Source organism: Rhinoraja longicauda, chromosome 2 (assembly GCF_053455715.1).
Source record: "Rhinoraja longicauda isolate Sanriku21f chromosome 2, sRhiLon1.1, whole genome shotgun sequence".
NCBI lineage: Eukaryota > Metazoa > Chordata > Chondrichthyes > Rajiformes > Arhynchobatidae > Rhinoraja > Rhinoraja longicauda.
In genome coordinates, this window is record NC_135954.1 from 38,123,975 (window position 1) to 38,147,291 (window position 23,317).

At 46.9% G+C, this 23,317-nt stretch overlaps 1 protein-coding gene across 1 annotated transcript in view; it reads right to left on the reverse strand.

Moving 5' to 3' along the window:
* The window catches only part of cmtm6 (CKLF-like MARVEL transmembrane domain containing 6), a 66,029-nt gene extending 45,584 nt beyond the window's left edge, over nucleotides 1-20,445 (reverse strand). Inside the window, exons 1-2 of the mRNA XM_078417692.1 lie at nucleotides 20,060-20,445; nucleotides 18,218-18,435 (exon numbers count right to left, since the gene is read on the reverse strand). Of these exons, the coding sequence (XP_078273818.1) occupies nucleotides 18,218-18,367 (150 nt within the window). The 5' untranslated portion in view covers nucleotides 18,368-18,435; nucleotides 20,060-20,445. The remainder of the gene's footprint in view (nucleotides 1-18,217; nucleotides 18,436-20,059) is intronic.
* Between the last annotated feature and the right edge of the window lie 2,872 nt (nucleotides 20,446-23,317).

Sequence of the window (23,317 nt, forward strand, 5' to 3'; positions counted from 1 at the left end):
TCTTAAAATGTATACGGGATAGGTTTTTAAACCAATATGTAGAGGAACCAATTAGAGGGCAGGCCATCCTAGACTGGGTATAGACTGATTAGTTAGCGATCTTGTTGCTCGAGGCCCCTTGTGCAACAGTGACCATAATATGGTGGAATTCTGCATTAGGATGGAGAGTGACACGGTTAATTCAGAGACTGGGGTCCTGAACTTGAATAAAAGAAAGTTTAAAGGTATGAGATGGGAATTGGCTAGGATAGACTGGCAACTTATACTTAAAGGGTTGGCAGTGGAGATGCAATGGCAAAGATTTAAAGACTGCATGGATGAACTCCAGAAATTGTTCATCCCTGTCTGGCGAAAAAATAAAACTGGGAAGGCGGCTCAAACGTGGCTGACGAGGGAAGTCAAGGATAGTTAAAGCCAAGGAAGAGGCATATAAATTGGTCAGAAGAAGCGGCAAACTGGAGGACTGGAAATTTAGAACTCAACAGAGGAGGACAAAGGGGTTAATTAAGAGGAGGGGGGGGGGGGGGGGGGGGAGAGCATGAAAGAAAGCTTGCGGGGAATATAAAAACTGACAGTAAATGTTTCTTTAGGTATGTAAAAAGGAAAAGAATAGTGAAGACAAATGTAGGTCCCTTGCAGTCAGAGACAGGGGAATTTACATTGGGAAACAAGGAAATGTCAAAACAATTAAACGAGTACTTTGTTTGTGTCTTCCTGAGTGAAGACAGAACCAATCTCCCAGAAATACTAGGGGACCAAGGATCTAGTGGGAGGGAGAAACTGAAGGGAATCCACATTAGTCAGAAAATGGTTTTAGGTAACCAATTCAGACTGAAGGCAGATAAATTCTCAGGGCCCGACAGTCTGTACTCAAGAGTACTCAAGGAGGTGGCTCGAGAAATTGTGGATGCATTGGTGATCATTTTTAAATGTTCTCTCGACTATGGATCGATCAGTTCCTGTGAACTGGAGGATAGCCAATGTAACTCCACTTTTTAAGAAAGGAGGGGGAGAGAAAACGGGAAATTATCGACCAGTTAGCCTTACATTGGTAGTGGGGAAGATGCTGGTCGATTATTAAAGATGTTACAGCAGCGGATTTGGAAACCAGTGACGGGATCGGTCAAAGTCAGCATGGATTTATGAAGGGGAAATCATGCTTGATTAATCTTCTGGAATTTTTTGAGGATGTAACAAGTAGAATGGAAAAGGGAGAGCCAGTGGATGTGGTAGATTTGTTTCTTTCAAAAAGCCTTTGACAAGGTCCCACACAAGAGATTAGTGTGCAAAATTAGAGCACATGACATTGGGGGTAGGGTATTGACATGGACAGAGAACTGGTTGACAGACAGGAAGCAAAGAGTAGGAATTAATGGGTCCTTTTCAGGATGGCAGGCAGTGACTAGTGGGGTGCTGCAAGGCCTGGTGTTGGGACCCCAGTTGTTTACAATATATATTCATGATTTAGACGAGAGAATTAAATGTACCATCTCTAAGTTTGCGGATGACACAAAGCTGGGTGGCAGTGTGAGCTGCGAGCAGGATGCTATGAGGCTGCAGGGCGACCTGGATAGGTTGGGTGAGTGGGCAGAAGCATGGCTGATGCAGTTTCATGTGGATAAATGTGAGGTTATCCACTTTGGTGGCAAGAACAGGAAGGCAGATTATTATCTGAATGGTGTCAGATTAGGAGAAGGGGAGGTGCAACCGACGTGGGTGTGCTTCTACATCAGTCACTAAAAGTAAGCATGCAGGTACAGCAGGCAGTGAAGAAAGCTAATGGCATGTTGGCCTTCATTGCAAGCGGATTTGAGTTTAGGAGCAAGGAGGTCCTACAGCAGTTGTACAGGGCCCTGGTGAAACAGCACCTGGAGTATTGTGTGCAATTTTGGTCTCCTAATTTCAGGAAGGACATTATTGTTATTGAGGGAGTGCAACGTAGGTTCACCAGTTTAATTCCCAGGATGGCGGGCTGACGTATGATAAAAGAATGGGTCAACTGGGCTTATATTCACTGGAATTTAGAAGGATGAGAGGGGATCTTATAGAAACAAAAAAATTCTTAGAGGATTGGACAGGGTAGATGCAGGAAAAATGTTGGGGGAGTACAGAACCAGGGGCCACAGTTTAAGAATAAGGGGTAGGCCATTTGGGACTGAGACGAGGAAAAACCTTTTCTCCTAGAGAATTGTGAATCTGTGGAATTCTCTGCCACAGAAGGCAGTGGAGGCCAATTCACAGGATGTTTTCAAGAGCGAGTTAGATTTAGCTCTGAGGGCTAAAGGAATCAAGGGATAAGAGGAAAAACCGGAACGGGGTACTGATTTTAGGTGATCAGCCATGATCATATTGCATGGCGATGCTTGCTCGAAGGGCTGAATGGCCTACCCCTGCACATATTTTCTATGTTTCTATGATAAGCAGAGAAAGGCATTGTAAGAGTTTGTAAAGGTTAATGCGCAGCATTGATTTATGATTTCTTTTCTGTACCTGAAATATCTCAATGCAAGAAATTGACTACAGTCCACAATGCTTTGCTAAAGTGACCAACTTTTTCGAAACAGGAGTATCTGCAGTAACATGCAACAGGAGGCACCACAAGAAACCAAATGTTTGCTGTACCGACAGATTTAGCAAGTTTCTTCTTCTGTACACAAATTAAATAAATATGTACAGTTCCCCAACTCCATTCTGGCACATTCTCCAACCCATGATCAATTTATTACAAACAGACACACACTCTGGTTTTCTGTGTGTAGGAACATGTATTTGAACCAAGGAAAATGTGGCACCCAAGAGTTAAAGCTCATTTAAAAGAGCACAGTTGGGTTTGGTCTGGGGGCCACCTGCAGTTGAAGGTGTTAATAGTAAGGTTTGCTGGACAGTGGAGGTGAATGATGGGATGCAATGAGATCAGGGATATGGAGCAGAGTCAGATTTGAATGGACTCAATGGATAGTGATAGTGTGGCAACAGGCCCTTCAGCCCCACTTGCCCACACCGGCCGACATGTCCCAACTACACTAGTCCCACCTGCCTCGTCTGGTCCATATCCCTCCAAACCTGTCCTATCCACGTATCTGTCCAACTGTTTCTTAAATGTTGGGATAGTCCCTGCCTCAACTACCTCCTCTGGCAGCTTGTTCCATACACCTACCACCCTTTGTGTGAAAAAGATTCCAATTAAATCTTTTCCCCTTCACCTTAAACCTATGTCCTCTGGTCCTCGAGTTTCCTACTCTGGGCAAGAGACTCTGTGCATCTAGCCGATCTATTCCTCTCATGATTTTATACATGATAGATAACTGGTGGAACATCATCAGCTGCAGGTGGAAGTGCTGGTGCAAATAAAAGCATGCGTCATCTGAATGCCGTATTGATCATGGATGGAAGCATATGTCAGATAGGAGTTGTGGAATTATACATATTTAATTTGTGAACATAGACAAGCAGGCAGAGGAGGTAGTTGAGGCAGGAACTATAACAACATTTAAAAGACACAAATGGATACAGGGCTAGGAAAGGTTTAGAGGCCTATGGGCCAAATACAGGCAAATGGGAAGCGTGTAGATGGGCAAACTAGTCGGCATGGATGGTCCGGTTTCCGTGCTATACAACTCTATGACTATATCTCTGTCATGGCATTGCTCCGGATTTCTTATGGAGAACATAAAGGCCACATAGCTTAACTTGGCAACCACAAAACATTCAAAAGATATTAACAGATACTTGACAAATTCAAGGAACTAACAGAGTTTACATACCAATAGAATTATTCAGAAAACAATTATTTGGAATATGTCCCAACTGTTCAAAGAGCTTGGAAGGGAAAGGGACATTGAAGATTAGATGGTAGGCTAACATGGGCAAAGGAGTCAAAGATTTTTGTTAGTGGAGGATTGATGATGCCAGATTGGAAGGAAAATTAATATCTGAGAAAAGCAAGGGCATATCAGCTATTGTAGGAAGCATGGAGGAATGTTATGTTATAATTTGCTTAGTAGCGGATATTATCAACAAGTAGGACATAGGCAATTGTAAGGTTTTATGGTTAAATTGGAATATTTCTTGTGAAAGTGTTTTGGTATGTTTATTGATTTTATAGGTATGATTTAATGAAAGCTTGGTGCTTACAATTGTATAAGTATTTAGTGGCGTTATAGGATCAACTTGGGAGTTGATTGCATGCATGAACCAAAATTAGAAAATCTGTAGTCAATCAGCACAAGAAAATCCAGATTGTAGAATAAACAGAAGCCGCATATCATTCTACAACATTAATCCTATTGTAAAGACAGAATTACACCACTGTATTAAATAAACATATACCGTGGTTCATTCTGTCTGATCCACCATTTTTCTCTCACTTTAATCCCATTCTTCTGACCTGCTCCGCAACCACCTTGATACGTACATAGATGAGGGTCAGTTTAATAAAGTGTTTCCTTAGACTTCACTTTAGCAGGTTTTCCTATGGAATATTGCAGTTTGGTCTTTAATTCATTGTATGCTTATTTTGTCTGTTTTGTCTTGATCAACAGCAAAACTAATATTTACTTCAGAAGAACCCTTCATAAACTTTATCCCAGAAAATCAAAGTTGCTGAAATGTGAGTATTCCTAACCCCCGTAACACTGATAACAAAGAGTACATAGAATGCAGTAAAATGAGAATAACCTGCATAAATTCATTAAGAAAATTGTGTTTATAAGTAGTTATGTTATCATCAGTGGAGCTGACAAGACATTACACATCATAATGTTATGATGTTACTGATGTGCCATCTATCTATCTTCTATATTACTAAAACTCTCATCTTGTTTGTGTTTGTGGATAGATTTGTTCTCGAAATACAGCCAAAACGGTCCACAATAGCGCAACAATTTTAGGCCCACCTTACACACCATTCCCCCCGCGTTGTCAATAACTCGTTTTGTTAAAAACAATTAACTTAATAAACTTTAATAAATGTGCTCCCCCCCAAACCCCCGCCGGGAGGACGGGCGTGCCCCGCACATGACCTTCCTCCCATGGTGCAGCACGGTGGCAGAGGGTCAATCAACATGGGCGTCTCTGCCGAGCATCAGCGGCAGGAGAGGTTTCCACCCAACAGGTCCACGGCTCCCTCTGGCCGACGCGATGGACGCCCGGGGCCGACGTGAGTGGCTCCCTCTCCCCTTCCCTGTCCTCCCTCACCCGCCCACAGCCCCGGGGGACACTACCCGGCCGGCAATGGGTCCACGGATCGTCAGTTGGGGGAGGGTTACCGGGCCCGCAGGAGAGGCTTGCACCCAATGGGAGAGGTTTTGCACGGAGGGTTCCAGGGCCCGCAGGAGAGATTTAAAAATCACTTTTTAAACTTTAATACTTACGTAAGACGGGCGCCAAACACTTTTTCAAATGTAATACTTAATGGCCGCCGCATCCGCACGTGCGCAGTTGGGGGAAGGTTGCCGCTCGGAGCGGGCGGGACCTGCACGAGTGACAGGTGGCAGCCAATAAGAGGGGGGGGGGGGAGTGGTGAGGAGAGCTCTCCTGCTGCTGGCCACAGGAGAGGTTTGCACGGAGGGTTGCCGGGCCCGCAGGAGAGGTTTGAACCCAACGGGGTAACTGCACCCGCAGGAGCGCCCGCAGACGAGATTTGGACCCACGCCCATCTAGTATATATTACTAAAACTCATCTTGCATGTTTGTATACATATTTGTTGGTTTGATCGCGAGATACAGCCAAAACAGCACACGACAGTGCGACAATTTTTGGCCCACCTTACTCACCATTGTCCTGGGGTTGGCAAATAGCAAGTTTTGTTACATTTTATAAACAATTAACTTAAACTTTAATAAATGCGCGCCCCCCCCTCTGCCGGGAGGACCGGCGCCTGTCCCAGAGTACCCTGCACATGACCTTCCTCCCGTGATGCAGCGCGGCGGCAGAGGGTCAAACAAGATGGCCGTCGCCCCTGTTCGCCGCCGAGCTGCCGCTGCAGGAGGTTTCCATTCCGCGGCCGGCAATGGGTCCACTGATCGTCATTGGGGGAGGGTTGCCGGACAGTTTTGGATCAGTTGGGGGAGGGTTGCACCTAACGGGGGTTGCCGTGCCCGCAGGAGAGATTTAGACATAACGAGACCACGCCCGTCTAGTCTAATTTATAACTAAACCAAAGAATTTAAACAAATTCCTATGTTAATACTCCCAGTATATTTCCCTGGAGATCCAAATTGCATATTTTCAAATTTCCCGTTAGATGTTAAATTTCTCTACCCCTCCCATTTTCTTCTTTCCTGTTTGGAAGATAAAGACTCGCACTGCTTCGATAGCTCTGAATTGCTTCATGGGAGTTCCCATGTTTTGGCTGGCTATTCACATAATGGAAGGAAGGGGTGGGGAATCTTAACCAAGCTCTCAAGTGACATTCGCATGGGATTTGCAGGATAATTATTCCCCATCCTTAGCAACTGCACACCAAATCCAACTACTATTTTTACTGATCCAATCAGTTAACTCATGGACCAAGCTCACACATGGAAGTTTCCCAACCTTTGACACACTCACTGCCAAAGAACATTATCATCAGAAAACAAATTAAAAAATCTTTAACTTTACTTTTTGTTTACAAGCCCTTGTGTTGCTTTACACATCACTGATCGAATACAAAGAAGTTTTTGAATACAAATTTAAGTGATATTGGATATCTTACTAAATTACTTTGTTCATTGGTTTGTTATTGTCACATGTACACAGCTATCCGGGCAAATCATGCCACACGAGTATACCAGATAGTGCAAAAGAAAAAATCTATACAGAATGCAGTATAGTGTTATAGTCATGGAAAAAGTTAAATAAATGCAAGGACCACAACAACATTGATTGGAAGATAGTGAATTCATCCCTAGCATACGAGAGATCTGTTCAAGAGCTGATAACGGTGGGGAAGAAGCAGTACTCAAATCTGGTGGTACGTTTTCAAGCTTTTATATATACTGCCTAACAGAAGAGGGGATGTGAGCAGTCTTTGATTATAATGGCTGCTTGCCTGAAACAGCATTAAGTATAGATGGAGTCTGAAGGGTGGGGGGAGATAGTGGGGCTGATTTGTGCAGTGGACTAGATTGTTTCCACGGTTCTCTGCAATTTTTTTTTAGTAACAAAGGATTGCAGATACTGGTTTACAAAAAAAATCAAAGGACTGGAGTAACTCAGTAGGTCAGGCGGCATCTCTTGAGAGCTAGGACTCTGAAGAACAGTATTGACCCAAAACTTCACCTATCCATGTTCTACAGGAACGTTACATGACCAATAGACAATAGGTGCAGGAGGAGGCCATTCGGCCCTTCGAGCCAGCACCGCCATTCAATGTGATCATGGCTGATCATTCTCAATCAGTACCCTGTTCCTGCCTTCCCCCCATACCCCCTGATCAGCTGTTACTCCAGCAATTTAGACAATAGACAATAGGTGCAGGAGTAGGCCATTCAGCCCTTCGAGCCAGCACCGCCATTCAATGCGATCATGGCTGATCACTCTCAATCAGTACCCCGTTCCTGCCTTCTCCCCATACCCCCTCACTCCGCTATCCTTAAGAGCTCTATCCAGCTCTCTCTTGAAAGCATCCAACGAACTGGCCTCCACTGCCCTCTGAGGCAGAGAATTCCACACCTTCACCACTCTCTGACTGAAAAAGTTCTTCCTCATCTCCGTTCTAAATGGCCTACCCCTTATTCTCAAACTGTGGCCCCTTGTTCTGGACTCCCCCAACATTGGGAACATGTTATCTGCCTCTAATGTGTCCAATCCCCTAATTATCTTATATGTTTCAATAAGATCCCCCCTCATCCTTCTAAATTCCAGTGTATACAAGCCCAATCGCTCCAGCCTTTCAACATACGACAGTCCCGCCATTCCGGGAATTAACCTAGTGAACCTACGCTGCACGCCCTCCATAGCAAGAACATCCTTCCTCAAATTTGGAGACCAAAACTGCACACAGTACTCCAGGTGCGGTCTCACCAGGGCCCGGTACAACTGTAGAAGGACCTCTTTGCTCCTATACTCAACTCCTCTTGTTACGAAGGCCAACATTCCATTGGCTTTCTTCACTGCCTGCTGAACCTGCATGCTTCCTTTCATTGACTGATGCACTAGGACACCCAGATCTCGTTGAACTCCCCCTCCTCCTAACTTGACACCATTCAGATAATAATCTGCCTTTCTATTCTTACTTCCAAAGTGAATAACCTCACACTTATCTACATTAAACTGCATCTGCCATGTATCCGCCCACTCACACAACCTGTCCAAGTCACCCTGCAGCCTTATTGCATCTTCCTCACAATTCACACTACCCCCCAACTTAGTATCATCTGCAAATTTGCTAATGGTACTTTTAATCCCTTCGTCTAAGTCATTAATGTATATCGTAAATAGCTGGGGTCCCAGCACCGAACCTTGCGGTACCCCACTGGTCACTGCCTGCCATTCCGAAAGGGACCCATTTATCCCCACTCTTTGCTTTCTGTCTGTCAACCAATTTTCTATCCATGTCAGTACCCTACCCCCAATACCATGTGCCCTAATTTTGCCCACTAATCTCCTATGTGGGACCTTGTCGAAGGCTTTCTGAAAGTCGAGGTACACCACATCCACTGACTCTCCCTTGTCAATTTTCCTAGTTACATCCTCAAAAAATTCCAGTAGATTTGTCAAGCATGATTTCCCCTTCGTAAATCCATGCTGACTCGGAATGATCCCGTTACTGCTATCCAAATGCTCAGCAATTTCGTCTTTTATAATTGACTCCAGCATCTTCCCCACCACTGATGTCAGACTAACTGGTCTATAATTACCCGTTTTCTCTCTCCCTCCTTTCTTAAAAAGTGGGATAACATTTGCTATCCTCCAATCCACAGGAACTGATCCTGAATCTATAGAACATTGAAAAATGATCTCCAATGCTTCCACTATTTCTAGAGCCACCTCCTTAAGTACTCTGGGATGCAGACCATCAGGCCCTGGGGATTTATCAGCCTTCAGTCCCATCAGTCTACCCAAAACCATTTCCTGCCTAATGTGGATTTCCTTCAGTTCCTCCATCACCCTAGGTTCTCCGGCCCCTAGAACATTTGGGAGATTGTGTGTATCTTCCTCAGTGAAGACAGATCCAAAGTAACGGTTTAACTCGTCTGCCATTTCTTTGTTCCCCATAATAAATTCCCCTGCTTCTGTCTTCAAGGGACCCACATTTGCCTTGACTATTTTTTTCCTCTTCACGTACCTAAAAAAACTTTTGCTATCCTCCTTTATATTATTGGCTAGTTTACCCTCGTACCTCATCTTTTCTCCCCGTATTGCCTTTTTAGTTAACTTTTGTTGCTCTTTAAAAGAGTCCCAATCCTCTGTCTTCCCACTCTTCTTTGCTATGTTATACTTCCTCTCCTTAATTTTTATGCTGTCCCTGACTTCCCTCGTCAGCCACAGGTGTCTCTTACTCCCCTTAGAGTCTTTCCACCTCTTTGGAATAAATTGATCCTGCAACCTCTGCATTATTCCCAGGAATACCTGCCATTGCTGTTCTACCGTCTTCCCTGCTAGGGCCTCCTTCCAATCAATTTTGGCCAGCTCCCGCCTCATGCCTCTGTAATCCCCTTTGCTATACTGTAATACCGACACTTCCGATTTTCCCTTCTGCCTTTCCATTTGCAGAGTAAAACTTATCATGTTGTGATCACTGCCTCCTAATGGCTCTTTTACCTCTAGTCCCCTTATCAGATCAGGATCATTACACAACACTAAATCCAGAATTGCCTTCTCCCTGGTAGGCTCCAGTACAAGCTGTTCTAAGAATCCATCTCGAAGGCACTCTACAAACTCTCTTTCCTGGGGTCCATTTCCAACCTGATTTTCCCAGTCTACCTGCATGTTGAAATCTCCCATAACCACAGTAGCATCACATTTTTGACACGCCAATTTTATCTCCTGATTCAACTTGCACCCTATGTCGAGGCTACTGTTTGGGGGCCTATAGATAACTCCCATTAGGGTCTTTTTACCCTTACAATTTCTCATTTCTATCCATACTGATTCAACATCTCCTGATTCTATGTCACCCCTTGCAAGGGAATGAATATCATTCCTTACCATCAGAGCAACCCCACCCCCTCTGCCCACCTGTCTGTCTTTTCTATACGTTGTGTACCCCTGGATATTCAGTTCCCAGCCCTGGTCCTCTTGTAACCATGTCTCAGTGATCCCTACAACATCATACTTGCCCATGACTAACTGAGCCTCAAGCTCATCCACTTTATTTTTTATACTACGCGCATTTAAGTACAACACTTTAACTTCTGTATTTACCTCCTCTCTCACATCGTTCACAATTGGCCCTGCCCTTAATTTCTTTTCCGCTCTAGAACTTCTGTTCCCATTCTTCCGAGAGTCTTTTGCAATATCTCCTGTATTCCCTTTTACCTCATCTTCATATTCACAATTTGTTAACCCCTCCCCCCCACTACTTAGTTTAAAGCCACAGGTGTCACACTAGCAAACCTGCCTGCCAGAATGTTTGTCCCCCTGCTGTTAAGATGCAACCCGTCCCTTTTGTACAAGTCACCCCTAGCCCAGAAGAGATCCCAGTGGTCCAGAAATCGAAATCCCTGCTCTCTGCACCAGCCCCTCAGCCATAAATTCATACCCTCTATCTCTCTGTTCCTGGCCTCACCAGCACGAGGTACCGGTAGCAGTCCAGAGATAACCACCTTCGACGTCCTACTTCTCAGTGCTTTTCCCAACTCTCTAAACTCCCGCTGTAGCACCTCCTTCCTCTTCCGCCCGACGTCATTCGTGCCCACGTGCACAACGACTTCAGGTTGATCGCCTTCCCTCACTAGGATTTTCTGAAGCCGGTCTGTGATGTGTTGAACCCTGGCACCAGGGAGGCAACAGACCATCCTCAAGTCCCTCCTGCTGCCACAGAATCTTCTGTCCGTCCCTCGGACTATGGAGTCACCGACCACTACGGCTCTTCCAGACTTCGGCCTCCCCTGTCGAGTATCCTTGCCAACAGGTCCGCCACTCGGACTGGAAACGTCTTCTGCCCCGACAGTTCCCAAGAGGGTATACCTATTTGCAATAGGCACAGCCACCGGGGTCTCCTGTAGTCCACGTCCACTCCCCCCTGAAACAGTCTCCCACCTTCGCTCGACCTGGACCCTTGGCGTGACAGCCTCACAATAGGTCCTGTCGAGGAAACTCTCGCATTCTCGGATGGCCCTGAGGTCATCCAACTGCCTCTGCAACTCCACCACACGTCCCTTCAGGAGCTGCACCTGGACACAGTTCTTGCAGGTGTAGCTCCCAGAAGCTCCAGCGACGTCCCTGTCTTCCCACATCCTGCAGGAAACACACCGCACCAACTTTTCCGCCATCACCTTGTGCCTATAACCAGCTCTGGCTTAAAACAATGGTATCCTCCTCACCTCAGCCTCCTCGCCGAAGACTCGCAGCCAAAGACTCGCAGCCAAAGACTCGCACTTTTCTCACTGGGCACTTCCCTCACTGGGCTGCACCCTTTTGCAAGTATTGCTTATATTACCAATTAAATTGCCTGATTGTCCAATTTACCTGACTCCTCACTTAAACTGGCACTTACTTTAGTGCTCAGCCAACGGGCGTCCTTGCTCTGCTCCCGGACTTTTGAAATTGACTACTAGCTTCCTTTTGGCGCTCTTTTTAAACTGCCTGCTCAACTGTGATTGGCACTTACTTTAGTGCTCAGCCAACGGGCGTCCTTGCTCTGCTCCCGGACTTTTGAAATTGACTACTAGCTTCCTTTTGGCGCTCTTTTTAAACTGCCTGCTCAACTGTGATTGGCACTTACTTTAGTGCTCAGCCAACGGGCGTCCTTGCTCTGCTCCCGGACTTTTGAAATTGACTACTAGCTTCCTTTTGGCGCTCTTTTTAAACTGCCTGCTCAACTGTGATTGGCACTTACTTTAGTGCTCAGCCAACGGGCGTCCTTGCTCTGCTCCCGGACTTTTGAAATTGACTACTAGCTTCCTTTTGGCGCTCTTTTTAAACTGCCTGCTCAACTGTGATTGGCACTTACTTTAGTGCTCAGCCAACGGGCGTCCTTGCTCTGCTCCCGGACTTTTGAAATTGACTACTAGCTTCCTTTTGGCGCTCTTTTTAAACTGCCTGCTCAACTGTGATTGGCACTTACTTTAGTGCTCAGCCAACGGGCGTCCTTGCTCTGCTCCCGGACTTTTGAAATTGACTACTAGCTTCCTTTTGGCGCTCTTTTTAAACTGCCTGCTCAACTGTGATTGGCACTTACTTTAGTGCTCAGCCAACGGGCGTCCTTGCTCTGCTCCCGGACTTTTGAAATTGACTACTAGCTTCCTTTTGGCGCTCTTTTTAAACTGCCTGCTCAACTGTGATTGGCACTTACTTTAGTGCTCAGCCAACGGGCGTCCTTGCTCTGCTCCCGGACTTTTGAAATTGACTACTAGCTTCCTTTTGGCGCTCTTTTTAAACTGCCTGCTCAACTGTGATTGGCACTTACTTTAGTGCTCAGCCAACGGGCGTCCTTGCTCTGCTCCCGGACTTTTGAAATTGACTACTAGCTTCCTTTTGGCGCTCTTTTTAAACTGCCTGCTCAACTGTGATTGGCACTTACTTTAGTGCTCAGCCAACGGGCGTCCTTGCTCTGCTCCCGGACTTTTGAAATTGACTACTAGCTTCCTTTTGGCGCTCTTTTTAAACTGCCTGCTCAACTGTGATTGGCACTTACTTTAGTGCTCAGCCAACGGGCGTCCTTGCTCTGCTCCCGGACTTTTGAAATTGACTACTAGCTTCCTTTTGGCGCTCTTTTTAAACTGCCTGCTCAACTGTGATTGGCACTTACTTTAGTGCTCAGCCAACGGGCGTCCTTGCTCTGCTCCCGGACTTTTGAAATTGACTACTAGCTTCCTTTTGGCGCTCTTTTTAAACTGCCTGCTCAACTGTGATTGGCACTTACTTTAGTGCTCAGCCAACGGGCGTCCTTGCTCTGCTCCCGGACTTTTGAAATTGACTACTAGCTTCCTTTTGGCGCTCTTTTTAAACTGCCTGCTCAACTGTGATTGGCACTTACTTTAGTGCTCAGCCAACGGGCGTCCTTGCTCTGCTCCCGGACTTTTGAAATTGACTACTAGCTTCCTTTTGGCGCTCTTTTTAAACTGCCTGCTCAACTGTGATTGGCACTTACTTTAGTGCTCAGCCAACGGGCGTCCTTGCTCTGCTCCCGGACTTTTGAAATTGACTACTAGCTTCCTTTTGGCGCTCTTTTTAAACTGCCTGCTCAACTGTGATTGGCACTTACTTTAGTGCTCAGCCAACGGGCGTCCTTGCTCTGCTCCCGGACTTTTGAAATTGACTACTAGCTTCCTTTTGGCGCTCTTTTTAAACTGCCTGCTCAACTGTGATTGGCACTTACTTTAGTGCTCAGCCAACGGGCGTCCTTGCTCTGCTCCCGGACTTTTGAAATTGACTACTAGCTTCCTTTTGGCGCTCTTTTTAAACTGCCTGCTCAACTGTGATTGGCACTTACTTTAGTGCTCAGCCAACGGGCGTCCTTGCTCTGCTCCCGGACTTTTGAAATTGACTACTAGCTTCCTTTTGGCGCTCTTTTTAAACTGCCTGCTCAACTGTGATTGGCACTTACTTTAGTGCTCAGCCAACGGGCGTCCTTGCTCTGCTCCCGGACTTTTGAAATTGACTACTAGCTTCCTTTTGGCGCTCTTTTTAAACTGCCTGCTCAACTGTGATTGGCACTTACTTTAGTGCTCAGCCAACGGGCGTCCTTGCTCTGCTCCCGGACTTTTGAAATTGACTACTAGCTTCCTTTTGGCGCTCTTTTTAAACTGCCTGCTCAACTGTGATTGGCACTTACTTTAGTGCTCAGCCAACGGGCGTCCTTGCTCTGCTCCCGGACTTTTGAAATTTGTGTCTTTTCTCTGTAAATTCTTGCAGACTTACGCACAAGTTACCTTAAAAAGCCATGTTGCAACTGTATAGGATGCTTTCTATGGTGCATCTGCAGAAATTAGTACGAGTAATTAAAGACAATTCAAATGTTCTTAGCCTTCTGAGAAGACAGAGTCAGTCATTGGTGCATTGTCTTGGCTGCAGCTTTTATGTAGCTAGTTCAGGACAAATTGTTCGTGAAATTTATACCCAGAAGCTTGAAGCTATGGACCATCTCATCTTCTGGACCATTGATGGCAACTGGGGCATGTACTCCACTGAATTTCCTGGTCAATGACCAGTTCCTTCATTTTGCCGACATCGAGATATTGTTATTTTGACACTATGCTACTAAGCCCTCCCTCTCCTTCATGAACTCAATCTCGACATTGTTCATCAAGACCCGGGTCACTATGCTGATGAAATCTGCAAACCTGTGAATGGAGTTAGAGCAGAACTTGTCCGCACAGTTGTAAGTGTACAGAGTGTATGGCAAGGGGCTGAGAATTATCCTGGAGGATATTTTCTCGCCTATCCGTACTGACTGCGATCTATGGGTCAGGAAATTGAGGGTCCAGTTGTGGAGACAGTGCTGAGTCCTGGGTGCAGGAATTTGGAGAAAAGTTTGGTTGGAATTATGGTGTTGAAGACAGAGCTATAGTAAATAAATAGGAGCCTGGTGCAGATATTCTTGTTATCCAGATGCTCGAGAGATGTTTATAGTGTCATACAGGTGATGCCTGCCACGGACCTTTTGCAACAGATGGCTTTGTCAGGGTTGTACCTCGACAGGTCGGCATCACCGGGTTTGAATACCTCAGACTTGGTGTTCACTTGGAAGTGGATCTTACGGTTCATCATGGTTTCCAGTTGGGGAACAGTTGAATTGACTTCTTTGCCATGCCTCTACAGACCACTGATTAAGAATATGATGGAGGCATGTACCCTTTTTGGTTGGTTGATAACTCCTTCACCATGGACCAATCCACCAATTCAACGCTGTTCATGGCAGAATGCAGCACTGCATTTGAAAGTTCATCTTCCGCTTTGCAACCCTCTCTATCCAGTCCTATTGCAGGGTCTCAGCTTGATAGATCGACTGTCCCCTTGCCTCTACACATGCTACTCGACCTCCAGCAGTTTATTTAACTTTCTACCCAAACCTCACCGTACAGTAGTTCACCCGAGCTCCATTTAACATAAAAAACTTTCCTATCTAGCAACAATCTTGTGCATTCATTTGAGCAATACCCTACGCTGTCAAACACGAGCTTTGTTTGCTCACTCATGAATGCGGAATGGAAGATTCTGCATTAGTCTACAAAGAGTCAACTGACAGCAGCACATGACAGCAAATATAAGCCATGGAACAAAGTTCTTGGCAATGATTGTATTGGAAATCTTCTGCGACTGACACACAAAATGTTAGGATAATAAATCTCAATTCTCCAAGTACCAAAGCAGATCCTTTTTATGCGCAGGAAGATCTCGTGTTCAGGCTGCTACTGGTGAAAAGGGACAAACGTGTCCAAGCCACTGACCAGTTCAGTTTAGTTTATTGCCACATGTACCGAGGTAGAGTGAAAAGCTTTTGTTGCATGCAAACCAGTCAGCGAAAAGCCAATGCATGACCTCCTCAAACCAACAACATTATCACGACTAAATCCTTCACAATCAAGAATCTAATAAGCCTTGGTTCAAATTGATCAGACAGGATAGGACCAGTCACAAACTTCAGTTTTCAAACACTTTCCTATCATCTACAAACCAGTTGGCATAATTACAATGAAATATTCCACACTTACTTGGATGAGCACAGCTCCAACAATATTCATAAATTTTAGCTCCAGATGAAAAAGACCTGCTTGATTATCTGGGATTCCATAAGATCCTGACTGATTGCTTATCTCCAGCATCATGTTCTTGCACTAACTCCCATAGCTTTTGAATTCCTTCATATCTAAACAAAAAAATTATCATTGTCCTCGTGACCAAGCCTCTACAATCAATTTGTGCAGAAAATGCCAAAGATTTTGCCAACTCAAGGTGGAATAAAAATCACGACTGACCCTTTATTTTGAGAATGTGACATGCCAGCTGGGGAAATAATCAACCCCACATCTACGATGCGCCAAGTTTTCCACAGGAACTTTGTACATTTCTCATTCTTTCACACCTCTTATTTCTAAAATATAATTATTCTTAAATACACACCATTACTGAGCTTCCACAGCTCTCTTGGGTATTGCATTCCAGATTCACCACCATAAAACTTTACTCCCTCCACATTGCAGCTACAGCATGCCATCTGCAAAATGAACTGCAGCAATCACTGACCCCACAGTCACGGCACCTGGCAAATTAGCAGCCCCAGGCTGCAGGTGCATGGCAGCTCACCTAAACTCTGTAATCAAAAGAACACAAGAAATAGAAGCCACTTGAACCTGCTTTCTCATACAGCGAGGTCAGAGCTAATTCTGTGCCTCAGATCCATCCCACATATTCTTAGTGTCCAAAGAATTTAACCAATCTCAGCCTTGGATATACTCAAATGAATACCCATAGCCCTTAGGGGTTGAAAATGCTGAAGATTTACAATCCTGTGAAAATATCCCCCCTTGTCTCATACAGTACCAGTAGTACGGGCATCAGAGGTTATGGGGAGAAGGCAGGTGAATGGGGTTAGGAGAGATAGATCAACCATGATTGACTGGCGGAGTAGACTTGAAGGGCCAAATGGCCTAATTGTGCTCCTTTCACTTATGCCCTTATGACCATTGATCTGTGCCTCTACACTACCTAATTCTAGATTTTCCAACTAGAGAAATCATCCTCTCAGCATCAACCTGTCTACAAATGATAGAATGAGATCATCTCTCATTTCTTCTAAACTCATTCCGAGTTTAAATCAATCGTACTCATTCTCTCCTCAGAGGACAATCTCCTCACCCCAGGAATTAATCCTGGAAATCCACATTTGAACCATCCAAAGAGAAATATAGAGTCCAAGAGGGCACAAAGTATTCCATGTGTCATTGGAGGCCATTTCGACCCAATGCTGGCTCACAGAATAATCCCATTCCTCCACTAATTTTGCTCTGTAACCATCAGCATCCCCCCAACATTCCCTAGATTCTGCCACACATTGGGGGTTATTTACAGTGGTTATCAATCCACAATTTTTTGCAATGTGGGAGGAAATCAGAGAGCCCAGGGGAAACCCACTGATCAGGGAAAATACGCAAGTTCCACGCAGACAGCACCTGAGGTCAGGATCAAATCCAGGTCACTGGATCTGTAAAGCAACAGATCTACAAAGTAGTGTGATCTCCAAGCTCTACATAATTACAACATAGACTCTCCCGACTCGAAACATCACCTATTCCTTCTCGCCGGAGATGCTGTCTGTCCCACTGAGTTACTCCAGTATTTTGTGTCTATCTTCTATTTTTGTGTTCTTGCCCTCTTACAATAAAGTTAATATATTGTCTTCCTAATATCAGTTGCATTTACATTTTGTTTGACATGAATCTGCACACCAAGCTCCCTCAGTACACTAAAAAATTATTATTTTCTTAGCATAAACTATTATGTTCTTAGCATAAAAATGTCGCAATCTCCCCACATAGCAATTTCACATTTTCCCCATATCTGCCATAACTTTGCCCACTCACTCAACCTGCCCACATCCCTTTGAAGAGTCTTTGACATCACACTTTTAATTTGCGGTTTCAGCAACTGGGATCAAATCCTACCCTTCCATCAAAAGGCATCATCCCCAATACAGCAAATAAGCATATAATGTCCTTACAAAACAGTCACATACCATTATCAGGAATAACAATTTTATCTGGGACCTCAGAAACGGGACCTTCCACCCTGATATCAGTACTTTACAGCATATGGCCAGTTTGGACAACACTGGAGATATTTTATTTTTGTGAGAATGTAGACATGTATTTCTAGAAGTAAACAGGTTTGTGCATGAACGCATCTTAAAGTTGGCAACCTCATCTTCCCTTACACAACTCCTGAACTTTAGTTTTGTATAATGAAAACAGAATATTAGTCACAAAAACAGAATATTGCTCCACCTGGATGAAGTTCTACGTCAAATCCTCCAGGCTAAATCTGCAACGTTGGATGTGTCTATTCTTGAGCAGCACAAGGCCGATAAAAACGCGCAACCGGTTGCTTCGACTCAAAGGACGCACTCACCACTTCCAACAGCTTCACGATGCACCGGGGTTTGTTGAAGTAGCTGCAGCTGCAGAGGTACCCGGCTCCCTGGATGGGCACGGTGGTGTGTCCATAGACCTGCTCCCCCTCCATTGCTCCGTTCTCCCCCGGTGTTTCGCGCTGCGGCATTGTGTGGCTGAGTATTAAAGAGGCGTCGCCTCCAACACGCACACCCTAAATAAACCACTTCCTCTGCTCTGCAAACAAAGAGCAAAAATTCCCACTAAACGATCGATCACCGGTAGCTTTGGTTTTGGGAAAAGCAAACGTCACAACACAGCACAGACTTTCCTGGAATGGGGGGGTGACGATCAATTGGGAAAGTGAAGGTTCCCCCCTCTGTTAAAACAAATCCGCATCATGATCATCATCACCCGGCCTCGCCCGGTCTCTATAAGCATCCCTCGCCCGGCTGGTTTTATTATAATGTTTGTTAACTCCGGGGGGGCACAAAGTTCACGGATGATCGCCCGCTGACTGGGGTGGGGAGAGGAGAGGAGAGTAGGGTAGGGGAGGGGAGAGTAGGGTAGGGGAGAGTAGAGTAGGGGAGAGTAGGGGAGGGGAGAGGAGGGTAGGGGAGAGGAGAGTAGGGTAGGGGAGAGTAGGGGAGGGGGAGAGTAGGGGAGGGGGAGAGTAGGGGAGGGGGAGAGTAGGGGAGGGGGAGGGGGAGAGTAGGGGAGGGGGAGAGGAGGGGGGGGGAGGGGGGGGGAGGGGGAGAGGAGGGGGGGGGAGGGGGAGAGGAGGGGGGGGGAGGGGGAGAGGAGGGGGGGGGAGGGGGAGAGGAGGGGGGGGGAGGGGGAGAGGAGGGGGGGGGAGGGGGAGAGGAGGGGGGGGGAGGGGGAGAGGAGGGGAGGGGGAGAGGAGGGGAGGGGGAGAGTAGGGGAGGGGGAGAGTAGGGGAGGGGGAGAGTAGGGGAGGGGGAGAGTAGGGTAGGGGGAGAGTAGGGGAGGGGAGAGTAGAGGAGGGGAGAGTAGGGTAGGGGGAGGGGAGAGTAGGGTAGGGGAGGGGAGAGTAGGGTAGGGGAGGGGAGAGTAGGGTAGGGGAGGGGAGAGTAGGGTAGGGGGAGGGGAGGGTAGGGTAGGGGGAGGGGAGAGTAGGGTAGGGGAGAGTAGGGTAGAGTAGAGGAGGGGAGAGTAGAGTAGGGTAGGGGAGAGGAGAGTAGGAGGGGAGGGGAGAGGAGGGGAGTAGGGGAGGGGAGAGGAGGGGAGTAGGGGAGGGGAGGGGAGGGGAGAGTAGGGTAGAGTAGAGGAGGGGAGAGTAGGGTAGGGGAGAGTAGGGTAGGGGAGAGGAGGAGGGGAGGGGAGAGGAGGAGGGGAGGGGAGGGGGAGGGGGAGGGGGAGGGGGAGAGTAGAGGAGGGGGAGGGGGAGAGTAGAGGAGGGGAGGGGAGTAGGGGAGGGGAGAGTAGGGGAGGGGAGAGTAGGAGGGGAGGGGTGAGTAGAGGAGGGGAGGGGAGAGTAGAGTAGGGGAGGGGAGAGTAGGAGGGGAGGGGTGAGTAGAGGAGGGGAGGGGAGAGTAGAGTAGGGGAGAGTAGGAGGGGAGGGGTGAGTAGAGGAGGGGAGGGGAGGGGAGGGGAGGGGTGAGTAGAGGAGGGGCGGGGTGAGTAGAGGAGGGGAGGGGAGAGTAGAGTAGGGGAGGGGAGAGTAGGAGGGGGTAGGAGGGGAGGGGAGAGTAGGGTAGGGGAGAGTAGGAGGGGAGGGGTGAGTAGAGGAGGGGAGGGGTCGGAGCCCGACACCGCCCGTGTAGCCAAAGTCCGCAAACTCCCACCCTCCTTTCCCCGCAGACCAGCAGCGGGTGTGAGTCCCCCGCTCCGCTCCGCTCACCGGCTGGCTGGTCGCCCACAGCACCGGCTGGTCGCCCACAGCAGAGGCTGGCGACGCTCCTCCTTGGCGTCTCGTCTCGTCTCGTCTTCCCTTCCCTTCCCCCTCCCCAGCCACAGCAAACTGCTCCAATCCACGCACACTCCTTCCTCTCTCTCTCTCTCTCTCTCTCGCGCTTCACTTCCTTGTTTCAGTTTCGTGCAATAGAGGAGCCGAGAGTGAGGAAGCCCGACCTCCAGCGGGACTTTCTGCAGCCTGTACTCTCCACTGACGCCCACCTGCCTGGACTCTCCACTGACGCCCACCTACATGGACTACCCCCCGCCCCGGGGATTGATCATGCGCTGGTCCCGGAGAGCTCGCACACAACCCAATGGAAACGGATCTGTGTGACTCTGACTCTCTCTCTGCCTGGGTCGGGACAAGTTGGGGACTTTCTCTGAAGCAGCAGTGCTGACGCTACGTGATGCAATTGGTTTAGAGTTACATATGTGCGAATGAGGAATAGGACTGGCGTAGGCCGCTCAATAAATGTCATGGTTGATTTGTCAGAAAACCACAACTCCACATTTCTGCTTAAACTTGTCTGAGGTTTCATTTTCCTGATGCAACACGGTGGGCTTTTAATAATAATAATAATAATAATAATATAATTTAATAATAATAATAAAGTACTTTATTCGTCCCACAACGGGGAAATTTTCAGGATTACAGCAACAAAGTGGATAGCAAAAATAAATAAGCATTCATTAAAAAATTAAAATAGCGGTAATTATCTTTATTTACTGGTCTGCTGGGAGCAGAGCTGGTTGTGTAGTCTGACGGCAGCAGGAAGGAAGGACCTTCGATATCTCTCCTTCACACACTTGGGGTGAAGGAGTCTGTCACTGAAGGAGCTGCTCAGTGCAGTGACAGTGTCCTGCATGGGGTGGGAGGAATCGTCCAGCAGTGATGATAGCTTTGCCATCATCCTCCTCTCTCCCACCGCCTGCACTGAGTCGAGGGGACATGCCAGGATAGAGCTGGCCTTCTTGATCAGTTTATCAAGTCTCTTCCTGTCAGCAGTTGAGATGCTGCTGCTCCAGCAGACCACTCCATAGAAAATGGCTGATGCCACCACAGTGTCGAAGGTGGTCCTCAGGAGTGCCCCCTGCATTCCAAAGGACCTGAGTCTCCTCAGCAGGTACAGTCTGCTCTGGCCTTTCTTATACAGTGCATTACTATTATCAGTCCAGTCCAGTTTATTGTTCAGGTAATCACCCAGGTACTTATAAGAGTCCACTCTTTCAATGTCCATTCCCTGGATGTTCACCAGTATCGAGTGGGCGTGGCTGCGCCTGCGGAAGTCCACACAATACAATGCAATACATCTTTATTGTCATTGTACAGGGGTACAACGAGATTGGGAATGTGCCTCCCATACGATGCAATAAATTAATTAGCTAATGAGTATTAATTTAAACAACCCTATGAAACAAATTAGAAACAGTTTTAAAACAGTATACAGTGCAAGTAGATCTGTGCTGGTTCACTGTGCGATGTGACCATCCGGCTCAGCAGCTATGACACCGGTTCATGGCAGCTATGGCCCTGGGGATGAAGCTGTTCCTGAGTCTGGGGGTGTGGGCGTAGAAGGTCTTGTAGCGTCTGTCTGATGGTAGAAGTTCGAACAGACTATTGCAGTGGTGTGAGGAGTGAATGCTGGAGGCTTTTCTGAGGCATCGTGTGTTGTAGATGCCCTCCAAGGCTGGTAGCTGTGTTCCGATAGTCTTCTGAGCTCTATAGACTACCCGCTGAAGAGCTTTCCTCTCTGCCCCCGTGCAGCTGAGATACCACACAGGGATGCCATGTGTTAGGATGCTCTCTATGGTGCAGCGGTAGAAGGTCATCAGCAGCTGTTGGAGTAGACCAGACCTTTTCAGTGTTTTTAGGTAGAACAATCGTTGCTGCGCCTTCTTGACCAGCGCAGCAGTGTTAGTGGACCATGTTAGGTCCTCCGAAATGTGAGTGCCCAGAAACTTGAAGGTGGACACTCTCTCCTCACTGACCCCATTGATAAGGATCGGGGCGTATTCCCTGTTGTGTGACCTATGGAAGTTGATGATCAGCTCCTTGGTCTTGGAGGTATTTAGGGACAGGTTGTTATCAGAGCACCAGTCCGCCAGGTTCTGCATCTCCGCTCTGTAGTTTGTTTCATCACCGTTGGTGATCAGCACCATCTCCCTGGTTTTCCCCGCGTTGATCTGGAGGTGGTTCCACTGGCACCAGTCTACAAAGTACCGGGTCAATTCTCTGTACATCTCGGATGTAAGTGCTTGGATGTAAAATCCTTCGGATAGGGAGGATGAAGATTTTTAACTCTTCTTGGCTGGACTACAAAACAAAGACGCTGAATGTATTTGTTGGAAACCGATCCGCATCCTGCTCTGTGTAAGAAGGAACTGCACATGCTGCTCTGACCGATTTCAATATGCTTCACTGGGCAGGTGGCTGATTCAGGGGAACTCCTCCGTCGGTAACATCAATAAAATCTGCACCTGGTGGAAATCAGACAATGCTAGAAACAATGGAAAGAGAGAGTTAAACTGTTGAGGCTTAGATAGACATACAACAATAACACCGATGCCACATAATGTTCCAACAGGTGTGACAGTTTCAGGAGCTTAGGGATCATTTCATTGCACGTGGCTTGTTTCAATTTTTTTTTAATTTGATTTGTGATTGTGGTTGTACTTTAAAAAGGGCTATATGAAGGGGTGTCAATGCTGCATTCTAACATTGGGGTGAGGCTCTTGATGTGGCCACGCCAGTTTACATTGTAAATAGAAAGACCTGGGAGCAGCAGGGGCTCCATGACCCAATGTATCTTCTGCAACAGTGGATATGACATGAAATTTCCTAAAGGAATCTAACTAATTAGCATTGACAGTCCCCTACATCAACATTGGGGGGAGAGGGGGGGAGGGTGGAGTGAAGAGGACGGGGAAGGGAGTGGTCATCATGGATTGACCAGAAAATCAGTCGGACCATTTGCGAGATTAACATGGCTGCAAGAGCAGGTGAGTGATTCACCTCTTGAAAATCCAGGGTCTTTCCAACATCTACAAGACACAAATCAGAAAGTGGCGGCGCTGTGCAGCAGCTGCGGCTCACCTGCAGTCCATTTGTCTTTTGTGTTTTTTGTCTAAATTGTAGTGTTTAGATGTGATGTAGTGTTTTTTGTGGTTGTGTACTATGTGTGGGGGGGGGGGAACTATAAAA